The following is a 16,785-nucleotide window of genomic DNA, read 5'->3' as shown; positions in this document are numbered from 1 at the left end:
CAACAAATTCGGTCACTGTAATTTTGATCACAAAACCACAAAAGCACTCCATACATATTAAAGAACATCACATTTTATTCTATAGCAAATAGATTAATAATTAGTTCATATTAATTTTCTAATAACAGGTTATTAAAACCAAACAACTGAACTAAAGAAAGTCCAAAAGAAACACCTTACAGAGACAAATTCTTCAAAGTTTATTTTCCCATCCTTGTTGCTATCTGTTACTGCAAAAATCTTTTCTATGATCTCCCGGACTTTGTAACCAGGCAAGGGTAGGCTTGCTTCTTTAAACAGGTCCTGAAGCTCATAGTCACTGACATACCCACTGTTGTCAATATCTGCAAAGTGAAAACAAGTTGGCTTTATACTTATGTAAAAGATCTATTTATTTTCAACAGTTATTTTACTAAAGTGCAAGAAATACAGCCATAGGAAAAGAATATTTCTTCCTGTGACTATCACACAGACACATAAGCATGAAGGAATACTTGTGGATTATACACAACCAGATAGGAAATGTGACGTGAAATGCTCTGTCTTTTCTCAGTAACTATATCAAAATCCCAAATCACAGCTATGACAAAGTAACAAATTTGTAAATAGCAACATTCAAGCTTTTTTGTTTGTTTTGGTTTTTTTGAAGACTAACAAAGTTCTCAAGAAAACCTTTAAGTGAAAGAAAGATCAATTATTATATTCTTACTGCTAGTGTTATTCTGCCTGCAATTAGCAAATTCAAATCTGATGCAAATGTCTGTTAAAATATACTCACAAAAACTCTACATGACTCTATACTTTGTTATCCTATTACCTGATAGAGATTTTCTGTCTTGAAAACTTTTGATGTGATAAGTCTTAATTGTGAAGAACAATAAATAAATACAGATCATCCTGGATTTAAAGGTGACCTTGCTTAATCTACTGACCAGCTCAGTTGGTAGCAATCTGTGCTGCTTCCTTCATTTACACTGGGCCCCCAAAACCACAGCAACAATGTCCACATACAGACAGGATCAGAATGCTTTTTTCAACAAGACGTGATACAGCTCCACTATTGTATAAAAAAGGGAATGGCCTCATCTTATAAAACACAGATTCAGTATAATTTGTTTGACTCCCAATGGACAACACAACCAAAGGGCAGAAGAATTAAGAAATCTGATCAGGCCAATCTGAGTACAGAAAGCTGTTAAATTCTTAACACAATAAGATCTCTGACCATAGCTAACTGTTATTAAATAGCTTCGGCACTGCTTCATAAGGAAGTCACATTTGAGTGCTAACAAGAGGTTAAAAAAAGGTAATAATAACCGCATTTTTTATTTTTATTTGGCTTTACTGGATCCCACCTGACACTTGCATTTGCAGAAACAGAGTAATACCCATTTTATCCTTTCCATACTACTCACAAAGCTATGCATTTCTAACACAGCTTTCCATTAGTCTCTTTACTGAGCTGAAGAGATCTAATACTAAAGACTTTGCAGCTTAAGCTGTTTCACAGTTTTTAAATCAAGCGATTCCCATGCCTTAAGCCTACAAGAAACTTTTCACTTGTTCGAAGTAGGATTATTTTCTCTTCAAGTACATTATTTTGGAGGTACTGACACCAACTTCAGCTGCTGCTAAGACAGCTATTCTTTTATTTATTTTAGCTAACTTAAAACACAAAATCACATCCAAACAAGAAGAGAAATTACTATTTGAAAGAATGCAAGCCAAGCAGAAACAGTCAGTTATCCACATCAATAAAGATAAGAATATTTAACAGTTCTAATCAAAGCAAAATTTTCTTCAGATTTAACGAGTTCCAATAATTGAATTTTGAGACTTATAAAAAATGCTGCAAATGCAATAACATAAACATTACAACTGTTCAGCATGAAAAGTTAAATTAATTCATGTGATTTAATTGCTGAAATTCAAAGATGTGAACACACAATTTCAGTGAAAAGAAGAAGTTTTAAAGTAAGCATTTCTATTTTCTTAGCCATTATTGGCAACAGGAAAAAAAAAAAAAAAAAAAAAAAAGCAAACAGTGCTATCAAAATAAACTTCCACGAAGATTTCTTCTCCAAAAGCATACATGGCTCTGCAGTGTTATTGGCAACCTCACAATTTTCTTAGTCAAAACATACCTATCTTGTCAAATGCTTCTCTTAGTTCCTCAAGCTCTTCACGAGAGATAGTAGTTACATTGTTCTCCATCTTCTAACAGCAAGAAGTGTTGTCCACAGTTGCTTATACCTAACAATAATGGATAGAAAATACTACATTATATCGGTTCCAAATACATACAAACAAAAGAGACTCAAGTTTTCAGTATGAGCCACAAGACATGAATGGCAACTCCAGGCCTGACACATATGAAACACACAGTAATTCTCTCTAATAGGAACTGAGGGTTTACAGTAGCAACACCAGCTTCCATATTCTATTTGAATGAAATCATCTAGAGTAAGTATTAAACAACAATCGATTCCCAATATTTAAGTATTCTTCCAACATGAAAACCATGTTGTGAACACTGGTGCATCCTTCCGTAGCTGCCACAGAAGTTACCATCTCCCGACAAGCCCATGACCTTGCAACACCCTCAAAGAAGGGAATAAAGCACCTTAACTTAGCTCACTGACAGCACTCTCTATACAAAGCCACTCCCTCCACCCAACTCCATAAAAAATGCAAATCCAAACTGAAAACACATGCCCAAGGGCTGACAATAATGCCCTATGACAAATACTTCTTTCCTTTTATCTGTACTCTCTACACCAGAGTGATTCAGACTTCGGTTAGCCAGTACAAGTCTGAACAGAAGTTGTACTCAATTATCTTAATGTGCAAGGTTATAACTGCATTAGTCTTTTTCCACTATGCGCGTGCTATGTGTGCATACAATTAAGCCTACTGTGTCACTCATCTCAGCATGGCAGAGCAGTGCACGGCACCAGGCTGGTGCACAGCATGCTACAGATGGTGCTGAATCTCTGACTTCACAGGAGCTTTGTCTTTGCTTTCATTTTCTAAGCAAACGGTGACAACAACATTAACGTCCTGGTCAAAGTTGCCCAGTTCCTCCCCTCTGGTGTGCAAGACCAGAACAGTTGAATTGGAATTTGTTCAGAGTAAAGGAGACTGCTTATCATCAGTCTGAATTTATGTTTGAAAATAATTCCTTTTCCATTCAAGCTGTGTCAGTTCTGTTTCAATCCTTCACCATCTGACAGCAAGAAACAACGCCTCTGCAGCCATCACAGAGCAGTAGCATACAGGAGAGGCGGCGGTGGGGCATATGCAGCTGAGTGGCACTAGCGGGCCTGGATTCTGCTGAACACTGTGGACAAATGCTTACCATGCTGCTGATGTGCATTACACCTACTCTAGTGGGAAATCAATTTCAATACAAAATAAATTTCTGTGGTCTGACAAATAAGCATCGTATTGTTTCACTTCAACAGCCACTGAACTGTCCTGTTTGCCAAATTATGATCTTAGGAGTTCATGTTTTAAAGTTCATGCTCATTTCTTCAAAAAGAAAATGGCTTGGAAGTTGTACGAGAATCTCAACACTTCAACTGAAGCCCTGGACGTTAAGGAAAACAAGTATCAAGAGGCTGAAGAAAGCTTTTAATATAGCAGATGCACTGCCAGACCACTCAAGCAAATAACTTAAGAAAACATTAGTCACAACAGTGAGTGATGGTCTCAAAGTACAAAAGTGAAATATTCATTTGGGCTCTACCTGCAGCATAGGCATTTCTTTATCTCCACTTGCACTGCTGTACAAGAGAACAAGAAAGTCAAGAACCACACAACTGATTTCACTGCAGGTAAAGTTTCTGCTTCCCCCCCCCCTTTCCTTTTTCCCCAAGCAAATCCACACTTATTTAGTTTTCTTCTATGATGCTAAAGAGTTCTTAAACATGTGCTGTTTTAACTAAATCCTGCCTGCTTCGCCTATGTTAATATTTTCTATCATTGCAGAGTCCGCTCTTGTGAGTCACACAGGATATGGCCTTGAGTGTGGGTGGTGAGCTAAGTCTTTTTCCTTCATGTCACTCCATCTTACTTAAGTACATCATTTAAAATCCCACTCATCCATTTTGCTCAGCTCAGTGGCAGCACACACCAGTCTTCACAATAAAGCAACAAACAAATGAAAACGTTGTATGCCTGTTTCTGGAAGTGCAAATACCTTGAACAGAAATCTGATAAGGCAGTTAAGAATGAAGAAGCAAAGAACGAACTGAAAAAAATGCAAACATTGAATTCTATATTACTAGGGAAATGTAAAGGGCTGAAGCTGCAGGGACACAGAAGACAGCACTTCAAGATACAAAAACAAGATGTCAAAGCCCAAGTGAAATATTTAGCCACTGTGATGCAAAAGACAACATTTCTGTCATTCTGGTCACATTTTAAATTGCATGTTTTTACTGCAAGTAAAATTTATTCAAGCAGTTTTTCAAAAGTTGTGACTCAGTTTATGCCTCTCTTCGCCTATTATGATTACTTAGATTTCCCCATCACACTCTTACAGAGAACAGCACTCTTGGATGTCCAAAGACACTGATTGTTTCAGTAACAGTGTAGCAACATCAGTGCTATAAGGGAGCAGATAAATAAAGCTAATACCTCAGCTTTAAAGAGACAGTCTTAAATACCCTATTACATAATTACTGTGTAAATTAGCTGGTCAATTAAATGGCAGAAGTGCTGCAATTACTGTTCTGGCATTCAGAAGAGACCAAGTTTGAGCAAGCAAAGCCAGCACTCAGAATTTTTAGACATACCAGATGATTTCAATATCAAATCAAGAAGCTACAAAACCCAAGCAAACAAATTCCTTTCACATGCGTCACCACCCAGGACAGTTCTGACAAGACAACAAGTCCACAAAAGTACACATCTACTGGAACTATGGCCACCTGCTAATAATATATATCCATTTACAGATAACATTTATCTATACCCTGGTAGAGTTCAAATGAGATTAACACACTCTGTAGCCTTTGCTTACATCAAGCCAACTCTTTCTGCCAAGGACGAGGCTTGTACCTACCCTGTTTTCTTGGGGGAAAGGATCCTTTATGCTCTTACAAGCCTTAGCCAACATGCTTAGCATGAACAGCCAATATCCCTCTGTCCCTAGCCTACATTCTGCTCCTCTTGGAAGGCTTTCTGAAGACAATACAACGGAGTTTGGAAACATTCCACATCCAAAACTAATAGAAATTACTGCTTGGTATCACAGTACTCCTTTGTGCACGGAAGTGCATTTGCAGCTGTGCAAAAGCCAGGGATAAAGTGAGCAGCCCAAACTGCAATTCCCTTCTCTTTCTTACCTATTACCAAAGCTGTCAGAAAAAAAATAATAAAAAAAAAAAAAAAAAAAAGACCAACAGATATGAAATCAAGCCCAATGGTTTCCTTCATCCCTGCAGGCAATTGGCAATTTCTTTTTCACCTCTTCATTTCAGATTCTATTTGCCCTGTCCTCATGCTGCAGCTGCTTCCACAACCACAACAGACATTACAAAAGCTGACTCAAGAGCTTATTTTCTTTTGTTAATGTTCTTTTCATCTGGTATTAAAAAAAAACAAACAACACACTTCCCTACCCCTGGTGCAAATACTACATCCTGCATCATCTTTAAGTCTGTAGTTTCTAATAGCAGCCAAGCTACTGCAGTTACCAAATACAGACTGTGCAGACAAATTACTGCAGATGCCAATAACCAGTTATTATCTCAATTACAAAGTACTCAAATTCTTCTTTTCTCATCAGGCTTTGACTGATCGTATACAGTTTAATGCACAGTTTAGTTTATCTAGGATTCCTAAAGCCAACTTTTAAGCTCCTGTCAGATTAAATTAGAAGTTTTGTTCTGCTTTAGTGAGAAACAAAGGTACAAGACAACAAAAAGGAACTTTATAATGAGGACATGCATCAGGTATTTTCCTTATTAAGTATGGAGAGTAAATAATCAGAGAGGAAAAGAATAGCAAATATATTGGAACCAAGGAAAAGACTTGCGTAAATATCAAGCATTCGAATTAACTGCCATTGATAGACAGAATTTCAGCTTTATATGAACATATAAATACATGTGCAAACATATCTATTGTCTTTTCATCATAAAACCCCCATCCAATCTTTCTTCACATCTTACACTGAAAGATCTTTTTACTTACACCAAATTTATTCTTGACTTTCAAACATAAAGCTGATTAGCCAAGTAAATCATTTAACAGTGTGTAATTTATTTTAGGTATTCCAGTACAAGCCCATAAAGCTTTTTAATGTGGTCTTTTAATCTTGATGAGAAAATGAACACTCACTCGGTAGTATTCAGTGATTTCATCATTTTTATATTGTTAGAGGTAAAAATTTGTGTAGGAGACAGAAAGGTAATTTGTCTTGTATCAGAGGAAAGAGTTGCAGGAGTGAGATGTGAATTATGCACAGTGCTATCAAAAGTGAAAGATGACTTAATTGTTCTCTTAGGGTAGAGTGGGGGAATCCAATACACCTGCAGAACAATGGGCTATCAGCACTGGGTCTTAGAAAAACAAAGTGTATATATATATATATATCCATTTCTGTGCAGCAGAGAATGCTTTTATAATTTTAAAACAGGAGATAACAGAAAGACGATTAGTTCTGTATATAAATGGACGTGCATTCATGTAAAAAAAAGAATAATTGCTGAAGCATGATACTAATTTTTGAAAGAAAAGAAGAGGCAGTGTATCATTTATCAGGTACAGCCATTAACAGAGTAACATGAACTAGAAAGTGCTTATTTGAACTTCTATTTTGTTACATAAAAAAACAAAAACAAAAAAAAAACCTACACAAGCTAAATAGTTCATTAAAAAAAAAGAATCAGAGTTAGTGTGAACGTTCATTACATCAAATGGTCTGAAGATGCATCTTTTCTGCCTTGGTTTATAAACATCACTAGATTTATCACTAGATATTTATGGTCATCAAAGGTATTTAGTAATTATTGTGCATTTATGTGAATTCAATTATTGTAGAAATAAATTTTAAAAATTCACTTAGAATCATTTTGTGAGACTTGAATCAGGATGAAGAACCACTTACTACAAAGCAGATACGTTTAGTCTAGAGAGCTACCTTTTCAACCAAACAGAATGCCTCTGGCTTCCTTTGGCTGCTGAGTGCACAGAACAGCCATGCAAATTCATCCATGCTATCAGTTTCACTCCCATTTCCTTCACATACATCATTCAACACGATCTCAGCCTGCCTGGGCTTTGTATTGCTGCATTCAGCACTAATAAAAAACATCAATGGAAAACTTACCCATGCCAGAAGGACCACCTCTGAAAAAGTAGTTCTGAAACAATGCTACCGCACTCTGAGTTCATAGAAATAGCTTTCCAGAAACATTCTGGACACTCTCCGGTGTTTGCAGTTTAGCTACAAGAACAGTTTGGGCTGAATTTGCCTAAAGAGATTGTCTCAGGCCATGAGTGACGACTTCTACTTTGGCTACTTTCCTCAAAGTCTGACAGGTTTCATCTGCACTCAGCAAAAAACTGGAAGCATTTTATCCCCTCTCTGTTCTGGAACAGGGGCTTGAAATACGCCTACCCCATACCCGCAGGCCAAGCAACATCTGCTAACCCAACGTTAACCCAGATACAGTGTGATATATAAAACTCTTTAAAATTCCTGCTTCAGTGTGTCAGGGTTTCCTTTAGGCTGCACTCCTCCATTTCACCTGCAATAAGCATGCTGTAGTGCAGAACAGAGGGCAGCAAGCAGGAACGCTCCCTGCCACTGCTACACACACCTGCCCCTCTAGCTCCCAAGGTTCCAAGCTGAGCATGGAGGTGATCCTCAGGCTGTGCAGTCCCACAACAGCCTGCAGACCAACTCTGCCTTTTCCTTGCACCAGCTGCTTAACTACCGCAAACTGTGCTTTTAATGAGCACAACATCCTCAACAGCAAATCTAAACTCTGTGAAACTGGGATACTGAAATAATACAGATCAACAGCACCGGCCCCACAGAGTTGCATGAACATTAACAAGGATTTTCTGATGTTAACACTAGTTGCTAACAGCATTTCCTCATGTTTATAAAACACAATCATTGAGAACACGCCAGTTTCAGTTAGAGTACAAGTAGCACAGAACAGTAAGGGAGTTTAGTGCAATTCAGTGCATTCTGGGCTCCCTACCTGCTAACAAGCTATCTCCAGGTCATGAAAATATATGCATGCACAGCTTTGCTTCTAAGCAAACAAGGAGTTTTTGTTTAGTACTTGAAAACGCTGAGTGTGTCAGTATTGACGGGAAATACAGAAAAAGATTTTCTGTGGATACTTTGAAAAGAAGCAACACTTTTGTATTTCAGAATGCAGAAATAGACGGTTTTCCAGAACAAGACATTCCATCACCTGAAGCAAAGTCACAGTTTTGAGAAGATACAGGAATTGCACTTCACACTTGATCTTATCAGAGCTTCCAGATTAGGAATTCTCAGCTGTCTGCATGTTGTATGTCACATACATCAGCTTTCCAATACATTAGAATGAAGAGATTCAAAGTACAGTATGTAACAAAATACTCAACAGCTGTGCCGTAATAAGAAACAAATGAAGGGACATAAAAAAAAATTCCATACAGAATCTCTGCCATGGTTAAACTCAAAGAACTCTGATCCAAACTAAAGGCTGGACACAGTGACTCTGCTCAAGTAGCACTTAGTCTGAGATTTATTACACATAACCTTTGTCTTGGTGAAAGTTCATTAACTCTCACCAGGACAAGCACATGCACACAAGGAAAATGAAAGCACTGTGGGAATTTGAATGCACTCAAACCATAAATGTCAGTTACCTGATGTGTTACTCTAAGCTCCTCTCATGCTCAGTTTTGAATTTTTTTACATATTTGCTTCATTCCTCAACAACATGAATATTTGATTGGGAAATTATTACCGAAGATATAAGGACTTTATATTTCACATAAACATAGCAACTATCCACTAGTAAGATACTGCTTTCACTAAGAATAATTTTGGGTCTTGTAAATAAAATAAGCTTATGTTCTCAGGAAAATGAAATAAAATAAACAAGAACATTGCTAGAATCTGCAGAAGAAAAGGATTAGCTCTATCTTGCCCTTTAAAGACATTTAATTTTCCTTTTTCCAGACAGAAAGTTTGGTCACTGAGCTAGAGGCATGCAAGGTTAAGTGTCTTCACAGCCTTACAATATACAAAAATGTGCCTCTGCTGTACAGCTTCAAGCTCTGAAACACCCTATCTGAGCCTCACAGTTGGTCTCAAGATCAGTTACTGCCACAAGTGCTTAGGGAATGTCTTCCAGAGGATCACAATGCACCTGATCAGGTATCACCCACAACAGAGTCAGTACAGACAAGTTGTTCAGGCTTGGGAATACCAGCAACTAAAACTGCTATCAGCTGAATTTGCCAATATTCAGAACCTCTGACAATCACACCATAAAATAAAACAAACTACTGAAAAAATTGTGTTTAGGCTACTTGTTTCTAGTGAACTTCCCCCTTCCCTGCCCAGAGAGAAAAGGAATCAGCTCTTATTTACCACTGCTATAGATGTGCCACTGTTAGTGAAAATACAGATGTATCTCAAGGGTTCAGTTACACAGTTCATTATACACATGGAAAAATCATAGAGACATAGAACATTGCATTTTAAAATAGATACTAGGATTTTCAGATAAGACACTCTCGCACTCATTGATAAAATCTGCTTACCGCAACTACAAAAAGGGATAGGGAAGAATGGGCAAAAATTGCATCTAGAAAACTGGGACTAGGGAAATCCCTTGGCAAATAGGAGCTCATGCAAAAGAGCATCTTTTCGTTTAGGACTCACTAGAACACTGCCAATTATGTCCACTGTAACTCAAAATAACATTAGCAGAAGCGGAGCTACTCCCATTCAGCTTATATTTTTATCAAAGAGTATGAAGATTTGTTTGCTTTTTTAAAATACAAATTAAACATTTAAAGGCACTGTTTACAAAGCCAAAAACTTGTGTATCTGTTTTACAGGTGGCAATGTCTGTATTTAAAGTAATCCATAACTGCAGAGCTAGCTTCAAGTTAATTAACAGGGCAGAAACAGTTTGTATGTGGGTCAAAGTAGATTAAGTTGACTTGGTGGAAGAGATTGCCTCACACTATCAGCACCACCATTAAGTTGTTTAGAAAGCACAACCACCATCATATTTACACTGGTGCAGGGAAACAGACTGATTCCCAAACAGAAAACATGTACACCTCTTACAAGAAGTCCAATCAATTTAACATAATATTGCAGTTCATGTGAGTTTCACTATTATCTCTTGTGTTATCATCTACCACATAGATAGATCTTTGGATTCTCTCCAAAAACTACTTTATTGTACAGAAACCTATGTCCCATGCTGACTGCTCACATGGATTCCAGCACAAAAACGTGCCAGGCCCCAGTAACTATACCTCTCCAGCTCCTCTTACACCATGTCTTACCTCACTGGCCTCATCCCTGTACTCACTGTCTTCCACCATGTGAACATTTCTGCTTGCACAGCACACCTCAGAGCACCCACCCAGTAATCCACCAGGCAAATGCACATCTCCAGGAGGCCAGAATTGGCAAAGATCACACTTTCTAATTAGGAGATTAACAAAATGACACAGCATGTGGTAAGAACATCTGTGCAGCCCTCTGCTAACCAGGGTGCTGAGAACTCAGCTCAACCAACAGAAGGGAGGAGGAAAAAAAAAGAAGATGCAGTTATTAACAGAAAAACAAAAACGACCCTTGGAGAGGGAAGCTGGTAACTCACGTGGTGCCACCAAAAGCAAGAAAACATGGTGGGCTGAGCTAGCAGCACAGTCCCACAGCACAGGGTGCACATCCACACATGCAAATCCAGCAGGGAAACTTCAGTAAGACGCATCAAAGTAGCACAGCAGCTTTTCCATGCAAATGCATGTTAGATGCAAAGTATCCATCATCAACATAAAGAAAATTTGGCAAAAAGTAGGAAACAGTTCATGATTAAGTTCATTTGATTGCCATTCACAGCTATGATAAACAGATACACTTTTTAAAAATCCAAATTTGATTTAACTGTCACATTTCCCTGAAACAAGCCTCACTGAAATATAAATGGAAAGGATACACTATCAAAGCAAGATAATTCAGGCACTCCATCCTGAAGGTATTCTTTTGTGCCTAGGCTGACATTACATATCAAGTTTACAACAGCAAAGGAAGAGAGTTAAAAAAAACCACAGCAGTTAGTGATACTTAATCTCTTCTTTTCTGGCTAGGTTTATACACATACAGCTTTTGCTAACGTGGGGATGAAATTACCAATAAAAACAGCAGTATTTTATAGAAAATTCCCACATTAATATTCTGCAGTACACATCCTGTCTAGCAAACAAAAGCCGAAATTCTTACTGAAACAATTGTATCAGTAAGACCTTCACCTATGCAGGAAGCCAAACCTGTGCTCAGATCTCATTGTGTGTTGACAAGAGGCTCATTCCATAGAAACGGGCAGAGTACTGAAAAGCTCCATCAAACTATGAGAACTGATAACACTGGAAGTCACTGACTCAGTCTCGTAGTCTTCCTTTAAATTACAATTGAAGTATGACCCTTCTGAAAGAGATAGTACTGCTATAGGCAATCAGTTGCAAATTCAGTGTGATGCCCAGCATTTATAGTGGGGAAGTGAAGGTAATCGAACATGAAAATGTAACAAATAGCACAGTTTTTCTGTGCTAGGTATCAGTTTCTAGCACAGCAATTGTCACCCACAGTTTCAAAGGGAAACTCCTGTTACTAATATTATGTTCCAGTTTCCCACATTACATGTCTCAGTTTGTCAGAGTTCACTGGCTTTTACATTCCAATAGCTACAATCAAATCAATGTGTACTCACCTTCAGCTGTTTAATCTTGTAATATTTCACGATGTCTCTTACAATGCTGCCAGTGTTCCCAAGCCTCTGTTTCTTCAAGACTTGGTGCTGTTTAAGAGGTGAAATAAAAGATACTCATTGTAATTTAGTAATTTCTTCTTCTCCACTAATCATAACTTAAAGCAACACATCTTTTTCTCAGGTCAGCTGGAACATTATGGATCATTTTTCTCTTCTCCAAGTGTTAAAATAACATTGAGTTAGCACCTAATTTATAATGCAAACTTAGGAACAAATCCACCAATGAACAAACAGCCCAAGAGGCAGAAGGAGAGGAGATCTTAAAATGGTGCAGCTGCAGCACCCAATAGAAAACCACTTTATCTCTCAGCATGAACCCTGCCAGGCTGTGCAGCAGAACCCTTCAGCTGCTACAAATACCAGAAACCCAGCAGAGAGACACTGGCTAACTCTTACTAATGAACTTAGTCTTAAGGTCACCCCAGAAGTTAATCGTGTGAAGATCATTACGAGTAACAACAAATGCATATTCATTCTCCCCAGCAATTCCATTTCCATCTCAGCATGTTTTAGATGCCAGTTAATTGCAGTCACTAAGCAGCACCCAACTGTTCTGCGTTTCTAGAGCATTTTAAGTTTTCATTAATTGTCAGAGGGCAAAACAGCTCTCTGTTACCTGCTAATTCCTTGTTCAACTCTACACGGTTCAAAAGATTATTAGAAGATTAGTCTGATCAGCTACTACACTACAACCACGCCAGGATTTTCTGTCATGGAAAATTCATAGGTTATTTTTGCTTTTCTTTCATCATTGGCCAAGCTGGAGAGAAAAGGAGGGTCTTCTGCAGTGCGCAGCAAAAGCAACCGGCAGCCTTTTAAAGCCTCCCAGTTGCTGCAGAGACCACAGATGTGTCAGTGCTGCCCACCCATGAGCTCCCAGTCCTACAGAGCTGCACTGCTAAAGTGCAGGGGATAAAAGGAGCAAAGCAGAAAATCAGATCGACCAGAGCTGAACAGAGTTTTGTCTTAGCTTCTAAACTAGAAGAGTAACTGAAGCACACAAAGTTTGTTTGTTCTTACTGTTGTTCTTAATTAGGCCAGAAGAAAACATACAACTGTCATTTTAAATCACAGTTGGAGGAGAAAAAGAAAGCTATTTCTCTGCAAAGTACACGTGACTAAATTATTCAGAGCCAAAGCCATCGGATCCATACAGTTAGGAGATTTCTGATTTAAGAATGAAAATGTATTTCTGATGCTCAGGTAAAAACTTCTTTCCACTGGGCTTCAACAAATTCTCCAACTACTTTTCAATATTTTTGGCTGGCTGTTGCCCCAAGCACCTCTCTCTAACCCAAGCTGAATAAACTTAAATGCAAGATACAGCTGTATTCCAAAACAAACACTTGAATTTTTTCAAAGGTACCTATCTCCTCCTCAGGATTAAGGGTGCTCTTCCAACCTGACCGATTTGGCTAAGATGGATGTTTGTAAAAGAAAATGTCAGTAGGACACTTCTTTTCCCTCTGAGCTCTCCTCTAACCTTATTTGCAGGACTTTCCTCTTGCTATTTGGTACCGTATTTCTGTAATACAGTAGAAGGTTTGTCTCTGACTTGCAAGTCACATAGGGTATCATGTGGAAGCCTACATAACCCAAGGCTAGCAAGACAACAGGCTCCATGGGAATCCAACAGGAATAAGAAAAATTCTAACACCTTCCCCATCTCAGTTTGATATAAGATACAGATAACAGACAGGTAAAAGCACTTGCAATCCTTTAAGCATGTATCATTTACCTCATACAGCAGAATACAAAATTAACACTTGCCTATGTATTCATAATTAGGAAGTAAGACATTTTAAGTTACTGTACAGTAGTAACAGCTGAATGCTGGCCTGTTTTCCAAAACTGCTAGATAACATTCAGTCTTTTCAAACTGTGATTGATGCCTTCCATGTAAAATATTAAATATTTCTTTAATTGCAACTCTTTTGTTAGTACATGGAAAGCAAATTTCCACGCATTCAGAAACAAAAATAGTAGCTAAAAACTTAATTGTGATCATGTTGTGGGTTAACTCTCGGATACATTGTCTTCCAACCGATCAGTTCTTCTACAGTGGAAAAACACACCTCTAGGAAAGAGCTCTCAAGATACAATGTTCAATTTATCCATACTTTAGCTGAACAAGCAAACATTCAGGATTTTAAATTAGCTGCAAATTAGTGGCTTCTCCTCCCCTTGACCCTCAGTGAAGCTGTACAAGCCTATCATGTTGTTCACTGGCACAATACACAGCATGAGCTCATGACAAGAACTCATTTTTAAGCTCCCCAAATTATTGCTCCAACATTAAATACTAATCTATCCTTAAATCCTATTTTTAATCTTCAAAACACGGCACAAATATTTACTGTTATTATTTCTCATTCACATACTGAGGGAGAAGCCTTCCTGCCCTCCCACCACTCTGTCCTGTGGCTGAGGAGACCAGCTGGAAGCCACACCACTCTCAGTAACACCTGACACAAGCATTTTTGGGGGAGAGCACAGACTACAGCAGTACCCAATTGCATGTGCAACATATGCTTAGTCTGTTGAGAAAGGATTAGTTGATGTGGATTAATCCTCCTGAGTTTAAGTGCCTTGATCTTAATTAATTTACTTATTAAAAAGGAGACAACTGAAAAAACACACTGAGCAGAAAAGTTGTTACTGATCCACCAGTACTATTTAATGATAAGAAGAGTAAGAGCTTGATACACATGCAAAAAGATGAATGCAGTTTTCCTGTTCACATCAAATTTTGTTTAGCCAAAGATCTGCCTCCTCCTGAGAGCAAGATGCAAACATTGACTCCATATCAATAATTTTAACAGTACATTCCAAAATGCATGAAGGATTATTAACAAAATGAAAAGATGGATATATTTTCAGCAAATAAAACTGGATTATACTGGATCCAGCACTTTCTGCTACTATCTATTCTTACTAACAACACATCTCCAAGGGAACCCCACAAGTAGGTTGATAAACCCTTTACCACCAAAAGCACTCATGTACAAGCACACAGTCTGCTTATGCATTATTTATTTTCTGAGGCTGAGCAATACCAGTGTCATTGACGAGCTGTTGTGAGGCACTGCCTTAATTCTCCTCAGAAACCTCTAATAATAGCAGTAATCAAGCACACATATCCAAAACCATCCAGTAATTCATCTACTAATTTACATTTAGAAGAAAAGAAACAAATAATAAGGTACGTAATGAGGATCTAAGTGACATTTAGTATTAATCAAAGCTGGAGTCATGTAACGAGCCATTTTATCACCAACTCAATCCACTAGATAACAGAGAAGTCACCCTTGCCATTTAGTTTTGCATCCATTCTTTACATGCATAGCTACAATGATGATTTAATACTCTTTAATAAGTGATAGGACACGATGACAATGCAGAACTGGTTTTACCAGTAAACTAGAATCCTTGATCCCTATTCAACTTGGTCTGACTAACCATAGTTTGTTGGGTTTCTTGTTAATACACTTTGCATACCACGTTGCAATCAACATTCACTGAATGTCAAGGCTGAAATCAGTCCATGATACAGCATCCTACATAGAATACCCTCAAAAGTAACTTTTAGATGAGAGGTACTGCTTAGCAATAGCAGCCGGAGTCACTTAGCTAAATATCATTTCCAACACTACATTTACCATCAATTGTTTCCTTATTGTCCAGCACAGCACACTAAGAGCCTTCTGCAGTAATAATCCTGTTTGCTAGGATCAGATCCTTTTACTCACCCTACTCCTGTTCTACATTTGTTTAATCCATTATGCAGACCCAGCGAGTTTTTAGAGTTTCCTTGGGAAAATTATCACAGAACTGAAGCATTCCACACATCTGGTGTATGCCATGAAAATATTTCAGTTGACTGCAGTAAAACGGGAGGCAACTAAACGGCATTTAAGATTCTGCAAACTCTGCCCTCCAGAAGTGAATTCCAGTCATCTTGCTTTCATTCAACAACTGTCAGATCCCAAAGTCTCAATGCTGTAACACTGGTACAGGAAGAAACACATTCCCACAAGTTTCCTCACAGTTCATAACTTCAAGAATAACACTTTTCCACTAAGATAAAGCATGATATAAATACAAGATATACATGCAGCTAGCTTGTAGTAGTAGTGGTGGTTACATATAATGGAAAAGCACAGTCACTGTTGCTTTGTTATACGACCAGATTACCAAAGAATGTATAATTAGCTACGAGATACAGTTTAATGGCTTGTGGTAGCAATGGTAATGGTTGGACTGAAAGATCTTGTAGGTCCTTTCCAACCTCGCGATTCTACGACTCTATTCTGACATTCTCTCCAAATTGCACCTATGTTTAATGTTGCCATACTAACAGTCTTAAGTTCTTAAGGACATTTATCCACACCACAATAAAATGTCTGCAGGACTAGAATCTATCCAGCCTAGTCCTTAGCAGTGTTTGCTATTACAATTCTTTTTTAAATTGAAAGTTGTCGCATCAATATTGAGGCCTGCATATACATTTAACCTGTGCACCTTCACTCTAGGCAAGTTGATTGTTCAGCACAGGCACATATTTAAAGCATAGCTTTCCAGAATACTCATTTTTACGGTGTGCAGAAACAAGGCAATACGTTCAAAGGTCAGCCATCCACCCTGACAACCACCTCCGTGACTATATATGGAAATCTGTCTTCAAGTAATCATACAGTCAGATGCAATTACAGCAACCACACATGTGATAAGCCATAAGCACACCTTGATA

The 16,785-nt window shown here is 38.0% G+C and overlaps 1 protein-coding gene across 4 annotated transcripts in view; it reads right to left on the bottom strand.

The window, feature by feature from the left end:
* The window catches only part of PLS1 (plastin 1), a 36,306-nt gene that overhangs the window by 17,065 nt on the left and 2,456 nt on the right, over nucleotides 1-16,785 (bottom strand). For all 4 annotated transcript variants that reach the window (XM_072344567.1, XM_072344565.1, XM_072344568.1 and 1 more), the window contains exons 2-4: nucleotides 11,976-12,062; nucleotides 2,145-2,253; nucleotides 181-344 (exon numbers count right to left, since the gene is read on the bottom strand). In XM_072344567.1, coding sequence (XP_072200668.1) covers nucleotides 181-344; nucleotides 2,145-2,214 — 234 coding nt within the window. In that variant the 5' untranslated portion in view covers nucleotides 2,215-2,253; nucleotides 11,976-12,062. The remainder of the gene's footprint in view (nucleotides 1-180; nucleotides 345-2,144; nucleotides 2,254-11,975; nucleotides 12,063-16,785) is intronic.

This window comes from Excalfactoria chinensis, chromosome 9 (assembly GCF_039878825.1).
Source record: "Excalfactoria chinensis isolate bCotChi1 chromosome 9, bCotChi1.hap2, whole genome shotgun sequence".
Lineage (NCBI taxonomy): Eukaryota > Metazoa > Chordata > Aves > Galliformes > Phasianidae > Excalfactoria > Excalfactoria chinensis.
Note: the sequence above shows the minus strand (reverse complement) of the source record. Positions and strands in the feature narration are given on the sequence as shown.